The following is a 22,555-nucleotide window of genomic DNA, read 5'->3' as shown; positions in this document are numbered from 1 at the left end:
ACTATGGCATAGCAAAGACACAAGTTTGCACAGCAGTCTAGTTTGATGCTCTTCTTTTTTATGCAGTTCATTTCCCCCTTCTGCCTTCCCTTTCCTTGAAAATCTGGGTTTGGTTTTTTGCCTAATTAATTTGACAGAAGCCACTGGCTGCTTAGCATTTTTGCAAACAAGCAAGCACTGACATGTACTTGAAATCTAACATCGTATTTCTGTTTTCTCAGAAAAAAGTGTCAGGTGGTTTCATTTTGTGACTGGATAGAATTCAGATAGTGTTCAGATAACTCAGGTTGTCTTTTTCTACTTAGACTCTTAAGCTAAAACCATCCGTTTCCACACAATATAGTTGAATTTATCAGAGTAAATACTAAATTCCCTCTGTTGGTTGCTTTTAAGCCTTTATTTCTTGTACATTAAAAAATGAATAATTTATTTTTAAATACATTAATGAAAAGTGTTCATATCCATATCTAATGAGTGTCTACATCTTTTAATATTTTTCCTAAAGACATTTAGGAAAGTATGCAGAAAAAAAGAAAATTCCTAAATATAATGTTTCAATAAGTGAAGGATTTTTAAGCAAGGAACAGCTGCATGACAACAGTGTCTGGAAGTGTTTCCTAACATCCAGTCCAATGCTCAGCATCTGTAAAGCCTAATTAACACTTGTTATTCTTGCTCAATTTGATGCTGACTCATCCCACTAAAATTACTAAAAATCACCAGCTTAGATAGGCAGAAATCAAGGGGCAAAGCTAACATTACTTTTTGCTAAAATCAAAAAGGCAAGATTTGGAAGGGGAAGTAATATATTTTATTAAACCAACTAGAAAAAAGGGACAGGCTTTTAAGTACATAGCTCTTCTGCAAAGAATTAAGGGATCTAAACTCAAATTCAGATTTAAAAATTTGTCTATCCCTACAAATCTTGTTCGACTAATATCTCTAAACCATTGCAGCTAAAAATCCTTATATATATATATAAAATATATATATATAATATATAATCCTTATATTATCGAAGAATCGACTCCCACCGAATGAAACCTTGTTGGCAAGGTTTTTATTCCTTTCATATTCAAAATACCTTTGCCTTGGCATGATGAGATGAACTTTTACTTAAAGAGAAAAAAAAAAAGCATAAGCTCGGGGAAAGCTGCAAAGTATCTCCTAGCACATCGTTTTATAATCAAAAACATCTATTACATGTTAATTTAAATATTTTCCACCGAACCTTTGTGATACATTAGTCTACTGGTTAAGATTGTTAATGTCATCATAATTGACACTGACTGCATGAAAATCTTACCCAAAGCTCCTGGTGTTAAAAAAAGAAAATCTTTAAATGATATTTCAATCATGGTATCATAAGTCTCTAACAGCTTTTACTGAATTACTATAACTATTTATTAAAATTAATGTATGCCTTTCCTTTTTTTCTATTTTCTTGCTTCATTACAGTAAAACTAGCCTTTCATAGGCATCATTTCAATGAACTCATTTCTAGGATTATCAGAAACATCCATAGGGTCACTAGGAGGATCTGTGAATTTGTGGAATGAAGGGAGAGTAAGCTCCTTTACAGAAAACCTCTGATAACAGGGAAGTCTTTGGATAACCAGGGAAAGGGAAGGTTGGATGTGGGGCCTGCATAAGATATTCTTTGATGCCGGAGGCCTCAGTAAACTGGCCTACACTTTGTGCTTTGGGTGAGAATTTTTTTCAGCAGCACATATCATCTTTTTGGGCAGAGTCACTGCCAGACTCACATTCAGGGGCTGAACTACATACAGTAGAAACGATAAAGCTGGAAAAAAATAGTGCTGAAGTCCTCTGAGTTCTCCTTTTCATTAGCAATTTCTACATAAAAGGATAAATATGTTAATTGTTTTGCTAACACTTGAACTTAGAAATGTTACTATTCAGAATCAAAATATCTTTCAGGAGAACTAAATGAACAGATGGTGAATAATTTATCTAAATAACACACAAAACTGACACCGATCAGTTCTGAATGGGAAAGTACAGTAGGATTCTGTATAACAGCAAGCACAAAGGATAAAATGACTCCCTGTTGAATATTTTCACAAAGCAGAGCTTTGTAAAGTCTTGGCCCTGGTGACAAAGAACTCAGGAGTGCGATTTCTTTGCCTTTGCAGCTAGCAGAACACAAAAAGAGATTGGTGTACTATGTGCATATACAATCTGATGGAAAAGTGAGTTTCTCACTAATGACATACCAATGGTTGTACTTTACCTGGTGGAAGGGTGCGGAATTCCTGCTCCTGGGAGTAGGGCCCGGGCCCAAGAGGTGTGATGGATCTCACACGAAGCAGGTAGGCTGTGTCTGGTTGAAGGTCTGTCAGAGTGACATTTGGCTCAAGAAGGTGCTTCACTGTGTATCGTGCCTCCTCTCCCTGCAGAAATTGAACAAGGTTAAATAACTAACACACATGGAATGGAACAAAGAGGACATTTTCAGCCCTTTAAGTGGAAGGGGGAAGAACAGATGAGGCAGGTCTCACCTTCTCAAAGAACATAACCTCATACTCCACTGCGGTCTGGCTGCGCTGCCGTGGGGCAAGCCAAGAAACAGACAGACTACTGTCATCTCTTTGTGTCAGGATAAAATGGGACACTGTCACTGGAGCTGCAGGGGAGAAAACAAAGAATATCAGAATGAAATACAAACAACACAAAGTAAGGCCTCTCTCCATCAGAGGCTCTATCTTTCCTTCTGTGTCATACCATGTAACTAGAAATGACTCTCATTGCCACTGCCACTCCCTTAACTTTCTATTCTGTGGTGAAAGCAAAATGGGGTCTCCAGCTGTAATCTGTTGTTTTCTAAGAATAGCATGCTACCCCAATATTATCTACCCCAACAGAAGAAGAGCATATCTTTTGTCTCTGAAACAAAACCAGTCTTTCAAGAAATTACATTTAACCCAGAACTGTATTGTTCAATTTGAAAACAAAATGTTATGATTTTGTGCTCTTACAGCAACAGTGACACAACTTTCCTATGTGATTTATGAATGCAACTCCATTTCATATGGTACTGTGAAATTCCGTACTCAAAATCTCTCGGTTGACTGCAGATGAATGCTATTCATGAATAAAAAGATAATTCTTAACAGTTTGCAGGGACTGACGTGTCAAGCCTGGTTCTCTCCTTGTCCTTCATCATCACCAGGAAGTGATGAGGTAAACCCAACGTAGTTCTGCTTTCCTAGCTCAGAGTTATGCTGCCTCTGCATAGCAAAAGGAAGAAAAGACAAGGAGTCGTATAAAAGTCACTAAATCAGAACTGGGGTAAGTACCAAGGGCTGCTGAGCACTCCAATGTCACTTTTCTATAATCTTGTTTAACAGCACTCTGGAAAATATTCACAGGACAGTCAAACTACTACTCAACTTGAAGCCAAACTATACATAAATGTGTCAAGGAGAACTTGTATGTTTTTAACATACAAATTTCTCCATGTTTCTGAAGTTTTTATTTTCAGTTACATGTGGATTTCTGTTGTGTTTGGTTTGATTTTTTGCAATATTTGAGTCATGGATAATATTTCGTGCCACAGGCCCCATTCTTCCTGTCACACACATAACAATATCTTCATTGGACTACAACAGCGTATCACAGGGAGGGCTTTATCCTCCTCACCTCTGTTAAGTCCTTGGTGGATTCATAGCTCTTGGTGGATAACGCTTATTGCTGACTTAGCTTGCAAGGAATATGACTGATGGACTTTACATGTCAGAGGCAGAGGTACCTTATCATACCATACCAACACATGTGGCAGACAGAAGGAGATGGAGAAAGGTTAAACATTCACAGAGATTCCTCTTCCTTTTCCTGATGAGCAGGAAGAACTTCTCTCTGCTTCTGCTAACCTGCATGTCCAACTGCGACCCAGACAGCTGGAGCAGTTCTCTGGGGAGCAGGTCCCATTCCTGAGACACCATTATGGGCTTCCACAGCAAATGTGTAGTTGGTGTAAGCTTCTAGGCCGTCCACATCCACAGCAGGTTTAGTGAGACCAGAGGCACTGGGGGTGAATACCACACCAGCCTCACATGGCTCACAAGACATGAAATGACAGCGCTGACAGAAGACTGTGTAAGTCAGATCCTTTCGCCCACCATGGTCACTGGGTGGCTGCCACCATAGAGAGAGCTGTGTGCCAATAAGGGAGAAGCTGACATTGCGGGGAGCTGAGGGGGGACCTACAAGAAGAATGAAAGAAAGTATTAGATCCAGCCGATAACACCCAATGTATTGTGGCAGTTTCCCATCTGCTGATGCATTTCAAGTTATGCCCTCTGTCCCCCCAACCTCTCTCCCTCTCTGACCTCTCATCCCCATTTCCCAGCACTCTTTCCTCCCTTCTCCTTGTTCTTTCTATCAAGCCAGAACTCACGGGTACAAGCAATGTTCTGGCCCTCCAAAGGTGCTCGGTAGAAGCCTGCATTACAGGAACAAGATGTAGCCCCTGACTCGTTGGACAAGCTGTTTGGGGGGCACTTGAGGCAGCGGTTAGTCTCCAGAGAGTGACGGTAGAATCCCCGCTGGCAGGCTGTGAAGACACAGACAATTCAACATAAGATCAACAGGAAACAACCTGCCAGTTTCATTCAGTTTCTTGAAAGCTCCTTTTACATGCTTGCTTTTCTTCTGTTCTTTCAGTTCACAGAAATATTGAGGTTGGAAGGGATCCCTGGAGTTCACCTAGACCAATCATCTTCTAAGAGCAGACAGTGAGGAGATGCAGGCCCAAGGTGGGATCAATGTTATGATAGAACTTGTAGACTGAAGAATCTCAAGAATGTTTCATGAAAACACAACCTAATCAGCCTCAGATACTTTTTTCCAGCATAAATCCATATTGCTTTCTATCTTACTTTTCAAGTTTTCTGCTCTGTCAGTAAGGGCTGTAAATACTGTCTCAAAGTCCTCGGATTCCTCAGACTCCTCTGCTTGCTGACTTCCTACAGGATAGCCAGTGGGCTGTTTAGCAGAAGCATATTTTCTGATTTCAAACGTTGTACTTAGCAGGGCCCTGGGGAATATGTAGATAATTATCAGTTTGCCTAACAGCACTGAGTGCGACTGGCTATAAAGCTAACACACTGCAAGAGAATACGTGCCACATGTTTCCTATTTCCAGTCCAATAAAAATAAGCAGCCATGCCCTTCTCTAGCTGTATCATCTGACAGCATCCTTGATGCATTATTACTAGCTTGAGCTCCAGGAGTACTAGTCTGTCTACCAGTTATCTCGAGGTTAATGCTTCACCTCTATAAGTATATAGCAAGGAGGAAAGGAGTGAGGAAAGTTGCAGTACCCTGAAAATTTAAATGTTTTACTGACCTGTGCTAAATGATTTTCACAGAATCACAGAATGGCCGAGGTTGGAAGGACCTCTGAAGATCATCTAGTCCAACCCCCATTTTATCAAGTGTTCTTGAAATACAATCAAACAACCTATCACTAATCACATAGTTGAGGAATGGACACGCTAATTTTCTACCAAGCTTCTGCCTTGCATTTAACTTGAGCATTGAGGATATTACCCTTTTCGTATTGCACTATGAGAACAACCATGTCCTGGATAATCCCTCAGGATATCCCAATGGAGAATACCCCAAAGCCATCTGCTCTGGAGCCTGACTGAAATGGCTTACTGTAGTAGAGCATAACACAGAAATCAATCCTTTATCGAGAAAACAAAAAACGTTACAGCCACTCCTACTACGTGACATAAAGGAACACCTGAAGGAACTAAAAACTTTTCTGCTAACAAAGGCCCAATCTCAGGAAGAGTGATTATCATCACCATAGATTGAGATCTCTCTCTAGATTGCCATCAGAGAACCTGCTTCATCTCAGTCTTGTTGGTTACCTCTCTTGCCCTCAAATGGCAGGCAGACTGTCTCATTAACACTAGAGGATGCAGCCCAGAGATGCCGTTTATATTCTATTTAAGATCAAATAATCTCTTTCAGAAATAGTCAAGAATAAGAAACAATTCTTTGATCTCTAGTCTGCTCATGACCAAGAGCATTTCTATTTGCTTGAGTGAAGATGAAAACTTTGTGACCTCCTGCCATTTTGCACCAGCATAAGATTTCAAAATTCATCTGGAATCAGTCACTGGATCAGTCTGGATTGGATTGGCTTTGACAGCAACATGAAAAACAAATCAAGAGCAGAGCCACAGATTTGTGTAACACATATGCCAATGTTCAATGACAATACTATTTGCCATAAATGCACAACATACACACACTCTTACTATCAGGCTAACACAGAAAGGAAATTTGGGACATGGACCTACAGTCCACATCTCTTGCTCAGAGTAAAGCCAGCCTCCGCTTTACTCACTGTGGCCCTAGGACCCTTCAGGTGGGATGACTGCCTCAGAGGAAGGCAGTAAGCCTAGTAGCAAGGCAGTGCAGGGAGGAAACTGCACGGGTGGACGTCTGGGTAGAGGGATAAGCCTGGGAGGTAACAGTGAACACACCAGTCAGCTGGACTAGGTCACACCACCTCAGGCTGTGTCTTGACATAAGCGACAAATGGAGCCTGGAAGTGCAAGCTAGAGCGATGGCACACGGCTGTAATATCCAGATGTCAGCATGCCCACAGTACGGTCCAGGCTAAGGGCAGCCAGCCTCGGGCCCGGGCACGTTTGGAAGGACGGGACAGCGGGGGCAGAACCAACGAGGCCATCCAGTTTCGAGCAGGTGAGCCAAAACAAGCCCAGGCCAGCCCAGACTGGTGCCCCGGGAGCAGCAGGCACGGCACAGCCGCGGGGCCACGACGAGGCCCCGGGGCCACGACGAGGTACGCTGGCGCCTCAGGGCTGAGCCCCCGGCCCCGGCCGCCACGACCGGCCCCGGCCGCTCCCGCCTCCCCCGGCGGCCGCCTCCTCAAACGAGGCGCCGCGGTTCCCGGGGCCCACGCAGCCGCTTCCGCCGTGCCTAGAGCGGCCGGCAGGTGGCTGCCCAGCACCGGGGAGGAGCGAGGAGGCTCGGGGCCAGGGCTGGGCGGAGAGCCGGCAGCCCCGCGAGGGACGCGGGGCCGGCCCCGCCTCAGAGGCGGTGCGAAGCCTCCCCCGGAGCGCCTGGCTGGGCAGGGCGTGGGGGCGGCAGGCGCCGGCGGCCTGCCGCATTAGCGGGCGAGCGGGCGTCAGGCTGGGGAGCCGGGCTGCCGCTGCTGCCTGCGTCCTTCCCAGTCTGCGCCCTGCTACCTGCGGTTCCCTGTGACGTGGCCGCCATGGGCTCATTTGGCAGAAGCAGGGCAGGCTCTGCCCTCGGCTCCCACAGGCTGAGCGAGGCAGAGAGGTGCTCAAGTCACGGAATCACAGAACCAGAGAGTAGTACGAGGTGGAAGGGGCCCGCAAGGATCATCGAGCCCGACTCCAGGCTATGCACGGGAGTAACCTCCCCTGTCACAGCTTCATGCTGTTCCCTCGGGTCCTAGTGCTGTTCACCAGAGAGAAGAGGTCAGCGCCTGTCCCTTTGCTCTCCCTCGAATCAGCATTTTCAGCTACAGTCCAGACTCTCTCCCACTCCGGGCACTTGGTTTCCCCAGTCCCTGGTCATCTGCTCCAAGCTGTGGCTTCAGGCAACAAGGTGTGAAAAACACATCTGGAAAAGGGTGGGTTTAGGACTGCTCACCCAAGAACCTGAGGACAGAGAGGGCAGCAGTGGTCTAACCCTTCACTGCTTATTCCTACAGGTGTTTTTGTCCTGAGACTACCAGCAAGCACTGAACAGTCTTCAGACACCAGAACTATGCTGACAGGGAGCTCAGCATCAGTAACTGACTCACCCGTCACCCTGCAGAGCCCACCAAGAAACCAGAATGCAAGCTAGGGGCATGGTCAGCCTCCTGTATTCACAGTAAATGACATACTTCAGGAAGTTAATCATGGAGGGCCAGGCTTATTGGCAGAGATGTAGTCCCAAGCTCAGATAACAGAGAGGTATAAAATGCTATGAGAGGATGACACATAATGTTCTGGGCAGGCACAGCTTTACTGTGTATGATGGGATGGCTGAGCCATTTATCTACCAGAGCTCTGTACAGCTGGAAATTCACTGAGGGCTTGGGTGAACTAGTTCAGAACCTGGAGTTCTGGCTTTCTGTTGCCTCCTGTCCTGTACCTGAGTTCAGATTCTCCTCCCTGTTATGAGGCAAGGATCATAGTACAGCTTTCCTTTTTTTCTCTTCCTGCTCAAGGCAAAAATCAGAACCGGAATACTCTGCCTGAAGGTATTCTTCCTCCATTCTGTCCCTCTTTCTGTGTTTGAAGGGGAAGTCCTTCACCTTGCAAGGACAAAAAGTAGAAGCCTTGACCTCAGTCTTCATCCTGACATGGATTGTTCCCAGTTGTTTGCATAATGCCATGTCTTTTCTGTAGAGGGAGAGGAGCCAAACATGTTCCCCAACAGGCAACCTACATTCACCTTCTCTGATGCTAAAATAACACACCGCTCTGGGGGCTTGAAGTTATCTCTCCCTTCCCCTGCTAGGTTCTACCCCTCTTCCCTTCATCTTCTGGGAGACCTCCCAGTTCTCCACAGATACAACAGAAGACACTCCTAGCTGCAGCTGTACTTGGGCAGAGTGGGATAAAAGCACAGATGTAGAATGAACCTGTGCTGTGATAGCAGCCAGGGCCTGTCCAGGCTTGACAGCTTCCCTGCCCCTTCCCAGGGGAGTGCTCTCAGGAGGGCGGGGAGAGCTCTGTAGCACCTAAGTGGAAAAACTGGCTGGGCTATACAAGGATAGGGGATTGCTGGAGAAGGGCAAGGATCTTGTGCTTCAACCTTTGCCAGCTCTCCAAGAAAAATGAGCAGCAAGCAGTGGGGATTGAAAGGGGCACCAGTTCCTTGCAGTGAAACAAGGGCAGAACAGAGCAGAGAGGTTACTCCACTGACCCTGAGAGCAACGCATGGATTCCTTCCCCTATATTCTGAACTGCCTCAGCCTTGTGCCATATGGCTCTGAAAACTAGAGTGGAAATGTGCTCTTACCTCCCCCTCTGCATTAATACATATCCCCAAAACCACCACACATATCCTCTTCCCTAGCATACACATGTAGTTTTTCCATAAGAAGCTGCATCCTCTCCCCTTCTTGACAAAGGGATAGCCCTGCACTGCTTGCTCCAAGAACCCTGTCTCACTCTGTGGCTCCAGTAGCACGGAGGCTCCTATGCCTGCTATTTGTTCTTCCTCAGAAATGAGCCAGGCCCTGATGGTATTGTGCAATGTGCTTTACACAGTTTCTCATGGCAGAAGAACCATCCCCGTCCAAGCAGAAGGGGGCATGAAGAAGAAACTTGCCCCCCTGCAGCTCTTTACTTTCTAGTCACGGGACAAACACACTGTACTGTGTGTCTGACCTGTCTGCCCTGAGAGAACAAGGCTGCCATTTAAGGGCTGGGAACTAGTTGTTGAGTGAGTCAGTGTCAATCACACAGTTACAGCTCGCAGAAACTAGCTCCAGAGCTGAAAGCTCCTGGATGAAGCCCAAGAGGGAGTGGAAAGGTGTGTGCAGGTCTTACACCTGACACATAAGGAGAAAATCCCAATTGAATAAGAAGCTAAAGAGGGGAGAAAAAGTTTAAGAAATGGCTGTCAGGCACAGAGGGCAGGCAAGAAAGAGGTAGACCACACTAACTCCCCTGCTCCCACTTTGTGCTTACAGATACTCTGATCTCCAGCTCCCTGGAACCTCTCCCATGGCCTAAAGCCACTGTCTGTCTGCATACTCACCTACGCAGCTCCCATCGACTTCCTCAAACCCCACAGCACAAAGGCATCGTCCCATTGGTACCAGCCACTCGCCATCAGTGCTGCAGTGCATCCTAGGGGGAGAGCCCATTTCTTCAGCTGCATGCTCCACGCAGGCCCCAAGCACTTCTGTCAGCCCCTCTGAACCTGCTAGCGTCTCTGGAAAATGGGCAAGGCCTCGCACTGCCTCCGGGCACGTCTTGTAATACACTCGGACAGACACCATCGCTACGCAAGCCCCTGAGTTCTGGAAAGCTAAGTAGAATCCCCGGCGAGACAGCTTCCCAATGGGGCATACTTCTGTGTTCAGCTGCATGGCACCGGATTCAATGTCTCTGTTTGTGAAACTTCGATCTGCTGCCACAGTGTTGAGCTAGGTGAAAGAGAAAAAGACAACAGCTTTACCATCTGAGCAAGCAGCAGCTCCAAGTTACCTACAGCTGTCAAACATTTTTTACACTAAGGCCTTTTAGAGGCTGCATGTTTGACTGTTTCTAATCTCAGTGCACTGCATGTTGTCTTTGCACTTGGAAGAAATACTAACAACTGAGCACTATCCTATCCTCTCTTGTTTCCTACGTTTCACCATCTCCTTTCAACTCATTTCCAGTCATTCACTTTCTTATACAGCACACTGTATTCTGGGTCTGTGATCTTGGATGTCTTTAGGAACTACCCTAACAGAAGTTAACAAATCAGGAGCAAATCTCCCTTGTGATATTTGTGTTTGCAAATCATACGCAATAAAAAGTAAAATAAAACCACAACAGTACTTAAAGATGTGTTTTCGAAGTTGACCAGTGAATTACAGCTACCTGTTTCCAGGCTGCACTTGATGCAGGTCAGACCTTCTTCTGAAAGGTGCTCGTCATACAGTATTCAAGGCATTTTAGCACTGAAAATACCTGGGTGAAGAATGCTTCCATGCTTTTACTTTCCCACTGCCTCACCGACTGAATTGAGAGAGTGAGAGAGATGCTTTTTATAGTGGGGCAAATGGGAAAGGTCTCCATGACATCAAATGATATGGAAAAACCGGACTGCAGGTGGGATGGTCTTTCTTCTCAGAGACACTGGTAAATGTTCCTCTCCACTGTAGGCCCCTCCCCATTACACGACACCACCTGTTCCATGTAGGTGGATGGCAAAAAATCTGCACAGCAGCTGCTTCTGGTAGTAGGATCATAAAGCAGGTTTAAGAGTTGTGGAGGTATCACGCAGATGCATGTCAGCCTCCAGTTGCAAGGAAGGTGCACTGGGGAGGGGGGAGGGAAGAGTCAGCTACCATAGTTCTACTCTTCCAGTAGCAGAAGCAGCAGAACTGTAGTTTTTACAGTTCTTTGTTTTTTATAACATATCATTTAAACTGCAGAGGAAAAGGGCAGTCAAGTAATTTAGGTCTGTGGCTTCTTTTAGGACACAATTGAGTTACAGAAGTTCCTCTCCAAAAAAGCTGAGGTTCCCCATTCTGTAATTGAAATATTTTCATGGCAAGAGGGCAGCACATCAGGGAAAACGGCAGGTAAAATATAGCAGTGCTAAATACTTTCACACAAGGGAGAAATACGTTATAACAAGCCAACACCTCTAGATTTAGAAAAAATAAAAACAAACAAACACCCTATATCTAATTACAATCAGAGCAAATGAAGAGGAGCACCTACAGAGGTTTGAATTGGGTTCTGTTCTTCACTCGGTCTAATCTTGCTTTATTGCCTAAGGCAAGTCATATTATTTTGGTCTCTGCTTTACTCTAAAAACTGATGTAACAATCAGGCACAGTTATAATCCTTTAGAATCCTTACCTAAGTTGCATCCAGTTAAATAGGTCTGATCTCATCTGAAAACTATTGCCTCTTCTGGCAGTGACTACTCTGAGCATCACAGAGGGCACTTAGGGGCAAAGCTTATTCAAAGGACAGCACTTATCCACATCCCTTCCCCAGATGCTGCTTCTCCTGTCCGCCCCCAGCCAGCAAGACACACCCAGTTTAAGCTGAAAGGCATGACAGCCTTACACCCACAGCACTACAGACCTTGATGAACAGCGGGCGGCGGAACTGGATCCCGACATCTTGCTCAGATTCCATGTAATAGAGGTTGAAAGTCTCTTTGCAGGTCACCACTTCGCCTTTGAAGCTCTTGCAGTCCCTCACAGTAAACTTCAGCTCCACATAAATGCGAGAGGCTGCCTCACCCCGATAAATCCAGTTGGTGCGAAGCCAGTGATCGGTGTCTCCCTCAGAAAGCACACTGCAGTCCTGGTACATATAGACCGGGGTGCCATTTATCATCTGCTGCACTTCACTCCACTGCTCCCGAGGTAGAAGAAAACATGTTAGACAGATGTGAGAAACAAATTTCACCTCAAATACGACAAAATCTAGCCTACAAGATCCACTCTTATTTAGCATTCAGGGCTCAAAGCCTGCGTAGCTGAAAGGCCTCTTACACTGGCCTACAGCCCCATATCTGCCTCAACTCTTTACACTGGGAACACAGGATACTCTAATTAGGGCGTAACTCATGCGAAACTGAAAGGAACCACAGTGCATGGACCGCTGCACATCCCCTTCATCCTACCTTGGTTCCAACCTCTTTTCTTTCATGCACTGCCTTGTCTTAGATAAAGACCCCCTACTCCCATGTATTGTCCACTTCTTTCTGCCACTGTTTAAATTCAAAGTGTACAATAAGATATGCCAGGACTATTAACTGCCCCTGAAAATAGTGCACAGCATTTTGGGGCAAGACAAGAGAGGGCCTGACACAATGGGAATACCAACTGCAGAAGTACTGTGCTCATTAATTAGGAGTTCACACTTAATTTGGGTGTGATATTTGCAAACCCTACTTTAACTATTAAAACTCAGTTGGTTTTCCTGACTTCATACTAGGTTCTGCTTCTTCCCCAGCAAAATAATCGCTGGGAGAAGGATGCATGCCCAACTGGATATATCTCACTGATATTGTTTGTATGAATCTAGTAGGGTTTTGTAAGCATTTTCACTGACTTTTTTTGTGTTTTTGTTTCCTCACCACAGGTCAAATATGAAATGCAAAGAATGTTCAATGATAAGTAAGTCACACATGAAAATTGAGAACTTGGAAAGGAAGGTGTTGTCCACAGGGAAAATAGCTTATATCCTTTTTCACACCGTGTTAATACCGTCTTTTTCATTATGCTTTAAATGTTTAATCAAATTACATTCAAACAAGTGCCCACATAGGTATTGGCACAGGTTTAAGCATCTTGGTTTCAAATCACACCCCAGGTTAAGATGCATTTTAAACAACACCTCAGTGTCTATATTACTCTAAGCTTGTCAAGTCTCATGGGCTGAGCACGAGATTCACACATTTCTCTTCTTCAGCACAACCACCTCCTGTGCTCACAACATAGCCCTGCAGCTTCTCTCCCAGCTTCTGATCCCACAGACCAGATAACAGCCTTGTGGGTTACTCTGCTGGCTAGTGGAGTACTAGAGACAGAGTGCCAAAGGAAATCTCCTGTACAGCCCCGCTCTGTAAACTATCAGTGCTTTCTCCAAGATAGCAAGCACTGCTGATAGCACTGGCTCATATCAGTCTGTTCTCAGCCATTTACCTAAATGCATACCTGCAGTTTCCTCCCAGGAAATTCTGCAGATGGGATCAATTTGTCCCTTCTTGTTTCCTTTTTCTCCATGTACTTAATCTCCAGCGTTACCCCGCCCTCTTAATCAGACTCAGTTGGTATATACCTGCACCCCACAGGATTTTCATTTATTTCACTTACTGCAGGTCAAAGGACTAAGAACAGCAAGAGAGAGAAATAGACTGATCAATCTCTGTTGATCAACCAAGTGTCAACTGCTTAATCACCCCTTGCACTATTTCATTGAAAAAACTTCTGGACAATGCTACAGAACTAAATTTACAAGACATCTTGAAGTGTATCGAAATAGAAGTTAGAAAGGGAATAACAAAAAAGTTAAGAAACTGCCAATGTTCAGAATAGCTTTTAGAAGCATTTTTTCCATGGGTATCTGCCTCCACCAGGCTGATGGGAAATATACAATTGCATTCGAAGGACGAGAGTTAAAAAAATTGCCATTAGCAGTGTATTTCAAGGCAGTGTCACACGTAAAAGTCACCAGAAAGCAATTTTTGCATGTCTCACTAAAAGACATGAATTGTTGTGGTGAAAATATACCATTTTCCTAACTTAACTAATACAGGGCCAAAAGTTAATTTTAAATAGTGACAACTCTGGCAGAAATTTTTCCTATTCTACTACTGGAAAAAAAAAATCCAACTCCTAACTCCTGTATTTCTCAGCTTATCTTAGCCCATCTTGTTCCAGACTCAGATCTTCAGAGCAAAGACGTCTATTGTACAGTTTCATATGCAGTGTGGCACAAAGAAATAACAAGGGAGTCAGACATGGTTTTTCTAGACTCTGCTGCTGATGGGTAAAGGAAGTAAAATGAGGATATTATTTATGCTAGCAACTGCAGAGCTATCGTTAAAAACACTTGTGACTTCATTATTCAGTGAAGCTTTTAAATTCAAAGTAGTGGAGGAATACTGTTACATACAACACTTAATGAAAGGGTGATGAGTCCAGAAGTTGCTAGGCAACTGTCTCACATCCTCAAAGAATCTGCTGCAAAATCAAAATGTATGCCTCTGGTTTTTTAATGTAATGTTCTTAATGAATATGTGTGGTAGAGTCTGATTCAATCAATATGAATTACTTGACTCTCCAGCTTGTCTACCAATGACATTGAATCAACCTCCTTTGATAATATTACTTTCTACCCATTTAATTCCAGACACTATATCCTTACTCCAGTCATCAGTTTGGCCAGAGGATGGGAAATATTTTTATAGGAGAAGTGGAGGAGGCTCAGAGTTAGACTTCCTCATTCCAGCAGGGAGTGAACTGTGGTTTTACGATGCTCTAGAAAACTTTCTCATGAGGTCTGGACTTGTAGAAAGGCTTAGGCTGGAAGGGACCTTTGGAAGTCACCTACTCCACTCCCCATCGCCAAGCAAGCTAAAGAGTTCTTAACCTCTTTACTTTTTATTTTTTTTTTAACTCCTTTTAAATTCCTTCTTAAGTTTAACTGTCTTAAGTTTAAACTTTCTTAAGTTTAAATTCTTAAAACTTTTTAGAATTCTTAAAAAGTTGCTGAGAAGGCAAAAGCCAGTGCATTCAAGAGAGGGCCATAAATTAGTAGCATGAGTTTCTAAAAAGCCTAAGGATGTAGCTATTGGATTTGAGGACAAAAAGGTGCTCTGTGCTTCTCAGGAGCCGATACGCTGACACAGCACTTAACTCCAGAGATTTGTTCTTGAAACTCTTTAAATAATTCCAGCGCAGCAGTTAGTGGTAAGTGAAAGAAAACCTCACTTAGCAAAAGTACTATCTCAATAAGCTCAGAATACTGCAAGTTTAGGAAAAAGGAAGGCAACTTTCTTCCCATTGCTGGGTTGGATTAAATATTAAAGAAAGCAGTGAAGGAGAAGATCTGTCTTTATGAAGCCAGTTTAGAATGACATGAATGACAAACTGGGAGTGCACTGACATATTTGCAGTAAACAGTATGGGTTTGGTCTGCCTTGTGAGTAAACATCCAAAGATAAGATAAGGTACATATGTTATAATATATCTTGACTGACTGTGAATTGATTATACAGTTTGAAGCCCTGAAGCCTCAGGAAGGCTTACCTTGCTTCTTCTATGAGTAAGCCTTCTCTAGATTAGTTCTGCTTCAAGGAAATGATATCGGACAACCTGTGATTCCTCCATCCATCTCTGAGCTACTCTTCATGAGGTCTGCCTTAAGAAATGAACTGAGACAGTTTGTATGTCTTGCTGGAGCTGCTGTCACAGGCTCTTCAGGCATTAGAAAAGTGGTCTTCTTTGGTTTTAGCTTTTTATTTTTTAATGAAAAAAGTACTTTCATCATGAAAAGTAAAAAATTCACACTTGCTATGAAGAGGTAGGCTACCAGTACAGAAACAGCAGACAGCATTGCAAATCCTAAGGCTCAGACTGGAGTCACAAGAGCTTGTGGCTCACAGCAGTAATGCTGTCTCTATCTCTACCCTGCCAGGCACTTGTCCCATCTCCCTTCAGATAAGAGCTTGGCTGTTGTGACCCATATTTCATTTGCCTTCAGGTTAGCTCAGCACAGTAACTTCCAATCTGTGGCCTGCACACCCCTGGGGAAAGGTACAGGGATACTTTTAAGAGACTTTTCAAAAGGTAACAACAAAGCAAGCATCTTGCCAGTAAGCTTGAAGTTGCTAAACTAAGATGCAGGTCTCTACTGGAGAGGTTAGGAGTTCACATGCTGAAAAGCATTAACTTGTTTAACTTTGGGTTAGAGAGTTGCGCCAAGATCAAAAGACAAGCTGGGTTAGTACAGCCATCTACAATGAAGAAGTGCTACAGAAAGAGCAATCTTTCTCAACAACCGTACATCACTGGTGCCCCAAGCCTAAAACCGCCTAGCGGAACACACACAGCTGAGTGATTTCTCTCCCCTTTCCCCACGTAAACAGAAAGGGGAGAAAAATAGAAGCACTTCTGACTCTTTGACATTCGTATAGCATTTGCATGCCATCATGACAAAAAAAAATATTGGCATGGTTTTAGAGTTAAAGGCTAGTTGTACATTACAGATTCAGCTGCATTAGATTCTTAATGTAGTTCCTCAGAGGTAAGACTGAGGCAGAGACACCTTGCTGATATCTGCTGTAATATTGCGAACAGCTTCTCTCTAGCTAAAATACATCTGATGAAAAATCTGTCAGTAGGCAAAGCTTGACCAACCCATCAAAAATAGCAGCATCACACTGGTGTTTTGAAAATATTCCAGAATTTGGTTTCTGTGACACTGTGCTGAAAGTTTCTCAATGCTCTTGCAAGTTCTCTTGCGGGCGTGGAAGATAATTTAGATGATAATGAAAGAAACATGGTTATAACTAGACTCTTAACTTCATAAGTCCTATAACTTTAGATCTCAGAACAGCAAAGAGGCTGTTTTTATTTCTTTGAACATTTGGCAATGGTCAGGCAAGTTTGATTTCATCACATCATCGTCATGGAACCTTTGATACAACTGAACATAAAAGCAATGGTTACTTGTCTGCATATCTGTCTGGGTGGGATGATACATTTTTTTTCCCCCCCACAATGATCCATTGATTATTTTCAGGGAGGAGCAGGTGTTGTGCAATTATTTGTCCTTTAGGGCACTAGTGCATAGGTCTGTATCCCACCTCCTTCCAATTTAACTTGTATTCATGTCCTCACGGGAAGGTAAGGCGCTAATCTGAGCCACAGAGCTCCACTGCATTGATTATATAACCTGTTTATCAAATCCAGGTCCTACTGTCTGCTCGTTCTCTGAACTGCCTGGCCACATTAAGGTCTTGCATGAAAACAGTCTGGGTCACAACAGATGCTACCAGGTCAGGGAGAACGATACTCTTGTCCAACACTTCACATAGGTATTTTGGAACACTTATTTCTTATGTGCCTTCTTTGGTAACACCCACTAACTATATCAATAATCACAAAAAACACAGGAGCAGAAAAACAGATGGTGCATCTTAGGAGTTCAGAATTCATGGCTAAAATCCAATTACCAATAAAGCAGTACCTCTCACATATTTGTGCGCTACATTGCCTAGAATATATTGTAAATGAAAGATTTTTTTTTTCCAAGGCAGAGAGCTCAGTCTGGTGTGAGTTATGGTTTTGTATGGTGTGTCAAGTACACTTCCAGTATTTATAGTAAACCTGAAAAATGAGTCTGATGGCAATGGGAAATACTCACTCTGTTTGTTTAGGTTCCTTTTAAAAAAGAGCATCAGATCAGGTAGAGTCCCAAACAGGGACAGGGTAATTGTGCCTTTTCTTTGGAAAGAGAAGCATGCCTGAAGAAGAGAAGCTGCATGAGATGGCAGCATGAAAGACAAGCAAGTAGATGGCAGGCTCTAGGTCAGGCACAGATAAGGCAGGAACTGGCCTTAGAAGCAATGGAAATAACCTTCCAAGAAACCAGACTGAATGAGCAAATTTTTCTGTAACTCAGCCTCTGAATTAGTAAGAATCACACTTCAAAGCTTGGGTCAACCCATCAAGGACACAGCTGGCAGCAAAAGATATAAAGCCTTTACTTTCTAACTTGTCTGCCTGCAAACTCAGCAGTATTCTAGTTGGTATTATAATGAGATTTGGTTTGGTTTGGTTTTAAACTTTAAATAGCCTGCTCATCTTTCCAGAGGACCTTGCTATAGGCAGCCTCCTCTTAAAGCTCCAGATGGCTTGTGGTGCTTTTGTGTTCATGTGAGGAAGCTCAGTGAACCTTGTCCACTCTCATCAAACAGCTATAAAAAGATGAGTCAGCTTCCTCAAGCTGCTAGGCAACACTGCTGTCATCACTGTAGTGCCTGAGCAGCCATGGTGAGGAATGTAAGTCATAGAGCATCTTCACTTTCGCTCAGAATGTGTTCTTTTCTGCCCTTCAAGTCACAACATCGAGTTCACTAGCTGAGATTGCTTCTTGGATGTATGTGCATAACTTCATCCTAGACTACCAGTTTGGTGGCTCATGCAATCTGATTTACAGTATTTACAGTATGATTACTGATTTAACAGCTGTTAATATACAGTTGACTTCCTCTCATCTCACTTTTCCTATTCCACCTCTCACCCCTCTGAGTAAAGTATACCTGGACATGTACAATATATTTTTTTAACCTTTCTCCCAAATATCCACGAGGTAACTATTTTTCGCTTAACAATATCATCAACAAGTATCTCCATGAGTCTGCATATCAACAGCAATAGGGCATGTCAGGATATGACCCTGAAGACAGAGCAATTCCCATTTCCTGTTACTTATTGACTTTACCAGGCATTTGTCCCTTACTTCTGTGCAGATCTTGTTCACTTGAAGTTAAACACTTATGCCTGATACTTAAACCGAGAGCAGGCTGAGGTATATAACGACACTTTATTCCAGGGTCAGAGATGATAACATCTCTTTGAGTTAGATCCTAGAGGACATGCATTATCAACAGCTGTGGAAAGAGAGGCACACAACAGCATTTCTGGTGGTTATTTCTGACACCATCTTCAGATGCTACAGACTTGCTGAGACTTGTTCCAGGTAAGACTACCTGAATAAGATACTGATGATTAAGTGAACTGCTCAGGTTTAATGAAATAGGAGAGCCATGCTGGAATCACTTGCAGGCTGAGGGCTGTGTGGCCCACACCATTATTTCTTTCATGGCCAGGCTGATCTGTCTGAACAGAAATGGCAGAAACAGATGTTGATACCAGCTGATGGCTGGTTTCTGAGACATCTTACTACACCAAAACACTACCTTGCTTTGTTAGAACCTGAAGGCCTGTAATCATCATTTTGTGGTCAGTGACATAAAAGTTGCTGACAGGTCACAAGTACTTGATCTAGTCTATTACCTAAAGAAAAAAAATGAGCAATGTAAAATTTGTACTATGCCTAGGGTTTAATAGAAAAAAATAAAACATCAAATAAACAAATCTGAGCACTGACTTACTCAAGTTACAATAATAAAGTTTTGGCAGCTGCTACATTCATAATCAGACATCCTGTGAAACACAGAATACAGAGCTGCACAGGAATTGCATCATTTCCAAAGTTTTTCAAGTATTTTGGGAACCATGATAACTGCAGCTAGTGGCTATTTAGGTCATTGGAATACATTAAGGTGCTGTGCATTTACATGTGTGAAACTATACCAAGGCTGAGCAGGCCAGGTGCCATTCACACTAGGGGACACATTATAAAGTTTGGAACTGATAGCAACACTCTGAAGTATGGGTAGAAGCAAACAAGTATAGAATAGACGGAAAAAATGATGTCCTCCACCTTACCATTCATAAGATATTGACAGCAATGGCAGTCCAGAAAGGAGACTAAGAAAATCATCTGGATTTGATCCTGATCCTTTAATTCTAATATAATAGGCCAAATTGTGCCTATTGACACAAATAGCAATATGTGGCAGCAGCAGAGTTCACGTGATTTCTGAAATAACAGATACCCAAATTAAAAATAAAGTAGCTGTGAAAAAGTACTCTTTTGCAAGCAAAGACTGTTGTAGAGCTGCTGAAAGCACGCCTTGAAAGAAAACACATCAGCCACCAAAGAATCACGTGTTTAATTTACAATCCATACAACAGCATAGAATGCCACCTTGAGAGGCCCAGCACATAGCATCCTACAGTAAAAATGGCTAACAACATATGTAGTCACGTATACTCATGATTTAGGTGGGAAAGGACCTCTGGGTCTCTACTCTAATCTCCTACTCACAGCAAGGCTAATTTCAGAAACAGTTGGAGTTGCTCAGGGCCTTGTCTATTGAAAGACAAATGCAAGAGAATAGCATGACTCCTCATTACTATATTTTCAAGGCTGATGCAATTATACTTGAAAGCAAAACAGATAAGTTGTATACTGTTATTTTGCAACTTGACAAGAAGCAATGCTACTGTGCCTAGTTATTTAATTTATTCATTACAGGATTTTAGTCGTCCTTCAGTAGTCTGCCTTTCTAAGGGCCTATTTTTCAATCATAACTTAAAGTGAATGAAAGACTTTCTGAACAGCTATTACAAAGCAAGCTAGCATAAACTTTTCAGCAAACAATTTCTATAGACATTTTACTTCAGTCCTACATCACACCATTAAGCTTAGGCAGAATTTCACTGCTAGACAGTGTACTCAAAGTCCAGAACAATGACCCATACTGTCCAAAACTGACTGTCATACAGGTTGGTGTTCACAAGCTATGTGTTAACAGAAGCATTGTCTACACGAGCTGCAGACCCTGTCTGACCATGAAACAATCACACATAGCAAACCACTTCATGCATTTAGCATAGGCTAAAAGAGAGCAGAAAACAAAGGTCTGATTCTGCCTCCACAGAGTTATCCAACCTCTTCTGCACAGGGCCTCAGAGACTTTGTCCATACAAAGCATGAAAATTCCTCACAGCACATTCTTCCTGTGTGCGATAAGCATATTGACACAAATCCACCTCACAGATAGGAGATCTCTGGCATCTGAGGTTAGGTACAAATAGCATTCTTACATGAAATACAGCTCTTCCCTTTGACTCCGTAAGCAATACAGCTCAGACGTTTCCAGCCTGTTACTACTTAAACTAGTCAGACTGTTCGATATTAAGCTTTGCTCTTTTTTATCAAAAATGTTATGAATTAATCTTGGTTCTCTTTCAAACACATTTACTTCACCACTTTGAAAGAATGATTTCAGAAACTTTTTCAAAGTTCTGATTCCAAGAGAATTGCCCATGGTTCCCTTTTTGCTTGTGGACATTTGTCAGACATCCACCTAACAGTTATAAGGAAATGATGTAATTAGACAAATTCCTGCAAGAGTTGCTCTCAGAAGCTGATTAATCTATTTTTCATCATCTGTTAGTTTATCAGTCATCAGCATCTTGATCTACTAGTATAGAATGCTCTCAGGCCATTCTCTCCAGCATATTCTAAAATTCCTAGTTACAATTACATTTTAAATATAGATATAAAAATTTTAAAAAGCAGATGTAGCACAAGCAGAAGGGTATGCCAGCTCCTAGCACTGCTGTGAGCCTACTCTGCAAAAATCAGATGTTCTGTGACAAAAAAAATAATCTGATAGAAAGAAGACAACGTTTTTAAAAAGCGCTTTTTCATGTTTTTTCCCATCTCTTCAATATATTGATTTCATCCTGAACATGCCTGGAGCACAGTATTGGGTCAAAATCACCACACAGACAGCTGATAGGGACAAGAAGGGGAGCAGTGAGCAAAATACGATCTACATGTATGTCTCAGTATGGCACCTGTTTTGAGCAGGGTATAATAATAAGCAAAACAGCTGTACTAACAAAAAATGTGGATATGTCAGTATAGGAAAACCTCACCATCTGGCTCTAGTTCACTTAAGCAGGACTACCAGGAGTAGGAGGCGGCTGGGGTGAATTTTAACCAGACACAGCACATTACAGAGGAAAGTTATGAAAACAAGTTAGGAACAGGCTGAGCCTAGGTCTACTTTATAAGCAACAAGAGTAAAGATTCTTACTCCATAGGAGAGCTTGTGCCTTGCTAGAAAGATAAGGATGAGGAATTTGAACTACTTATTAACATGGATCATTCTAACTACTGCAACATGGTTCATGAATCCATTTTTCTTTGGTCCTTCCTTCCACCCCACCCACAGTCCTGCTCTTAGAAAGGAAACCACCTTCCCTAACTTAAGTTGTGACACAAAGAGGGACTGTTTTATCTGTACTTGATACAAAATATCCGTACTTACACAAAAATAGCTGAGAGCTCAGCTGCCTTTTTGAGTCCAATATTGCAGTGCTTTCAGGAGTAGATTCTGAAGCACTTCCATCAGCTCAATTTTACAGTCATGAAATAAAGGGAAACGCCTCCCTCATTATCACTTGTGTGGGTCAAAAACAGCAACAGGACTGGATATAAAGTCCTAGAACCTTACAGCCCACCCAATAGGCCAGGTTGTTGCCCCATGAGTTTACAATTATTTCCTCAGTCAGCTGATGATTAAAAAAATAATTTGTAATTGAATTATTCAGTTTAACACTCAAGAAGAAAGAAAAAAAGAGAGAACAAGCTTAAGCAGGCAAAGTTTCTAAATTCTTAGAGGCTTGTAGACA

At 42.9% G+C, this 22,555-nt stretch overlaps 1 protein-coding gene and 2 long non-coding RNA genes across 6 annotated transcripts in view; 2 read left to right on the top strand and 1 right to left on the bottom strand.

The window, feature by feature from the left end:
- EPHA1 (EPH receptor A1) overlaps positions 1-22,555 on the bottom strand; it is a 34,901-nt gene that overhangs the window by 8,291 nt on the left and 4,055 nt on the right. For all 4 annotated transcript variants that reach the window (XM_080599951.1, XM_080599952.1, XM_080599950.1 and 1 more), the window contains exons 3-8: positions 11,844-12,119; positions 9,790-10,180; positions 4,421-4,576; positions 3,894-4,226; positions 2,523-2,647; positions 2,255-2,414 (exon numbers count right to left, since the gene is read on the bottom strand). In XM_080599951.1, coding sequence (XP_080456077.1) covers positions 2,255-2,414; positions 2,523-2,647; positions 3,894-4,226; positions 4,421-4,576; positions 9,790-10,180; positions 11,844-12,101 — 1,423 coding nt within the window. In that variant the 5' untranslated portion in view covers positions 12,102-12,119. The remainder of the gene's footprint in view (positions 1-2,254; positions 2,415-2,522; positions 2,648-3,893; positions 4,227-4,420; positions 4,577-9,789; positions 10,181-11,843; positions 12,120-22,555) is intronic.
- LOC308198162 lies at positions 4,584-9,933 on the top strand. Its single transcript, XR_013953671.1, has 2 exons — positions 4,584-7,508; positions 9,722-9,933. It is a non-coding gene; the product is annotated as an uncharacterized lncRNA (long non-coding RNA).
- LOC308198164 overlaps positions 12,132-22,555 on the top strand; it is a 39,789-nt gene continuing 29,365 nt past the window's right edge. The window contains exon 1 of the long non-coding RNA XR_013953672.1: positions 12,132-18,980. This is a non-coding gene — a long non-coding RNA (uncharacterized lncRNA). The remainder of the gene's footprint in view (positions 18,981-22,555) is intronic.

This window comes from Anser brachyrhynchus (genome assembly GCF_964034855.1).
Source record: "Anser brachyrhynchus genome assembly, chromosome: 1".
Classification (NCBI taxonomy): domain Eukaryota; kingdom Metazoa; phylum Chordata; class Aves; order Anseriformes; family Anatidae; genus Anser; species Anser brachyrhynchus.
Note: the sequence above shows the minus strand (reverse complement) of the source record. Positions and strands in the feature narration are given on the sequence as shown.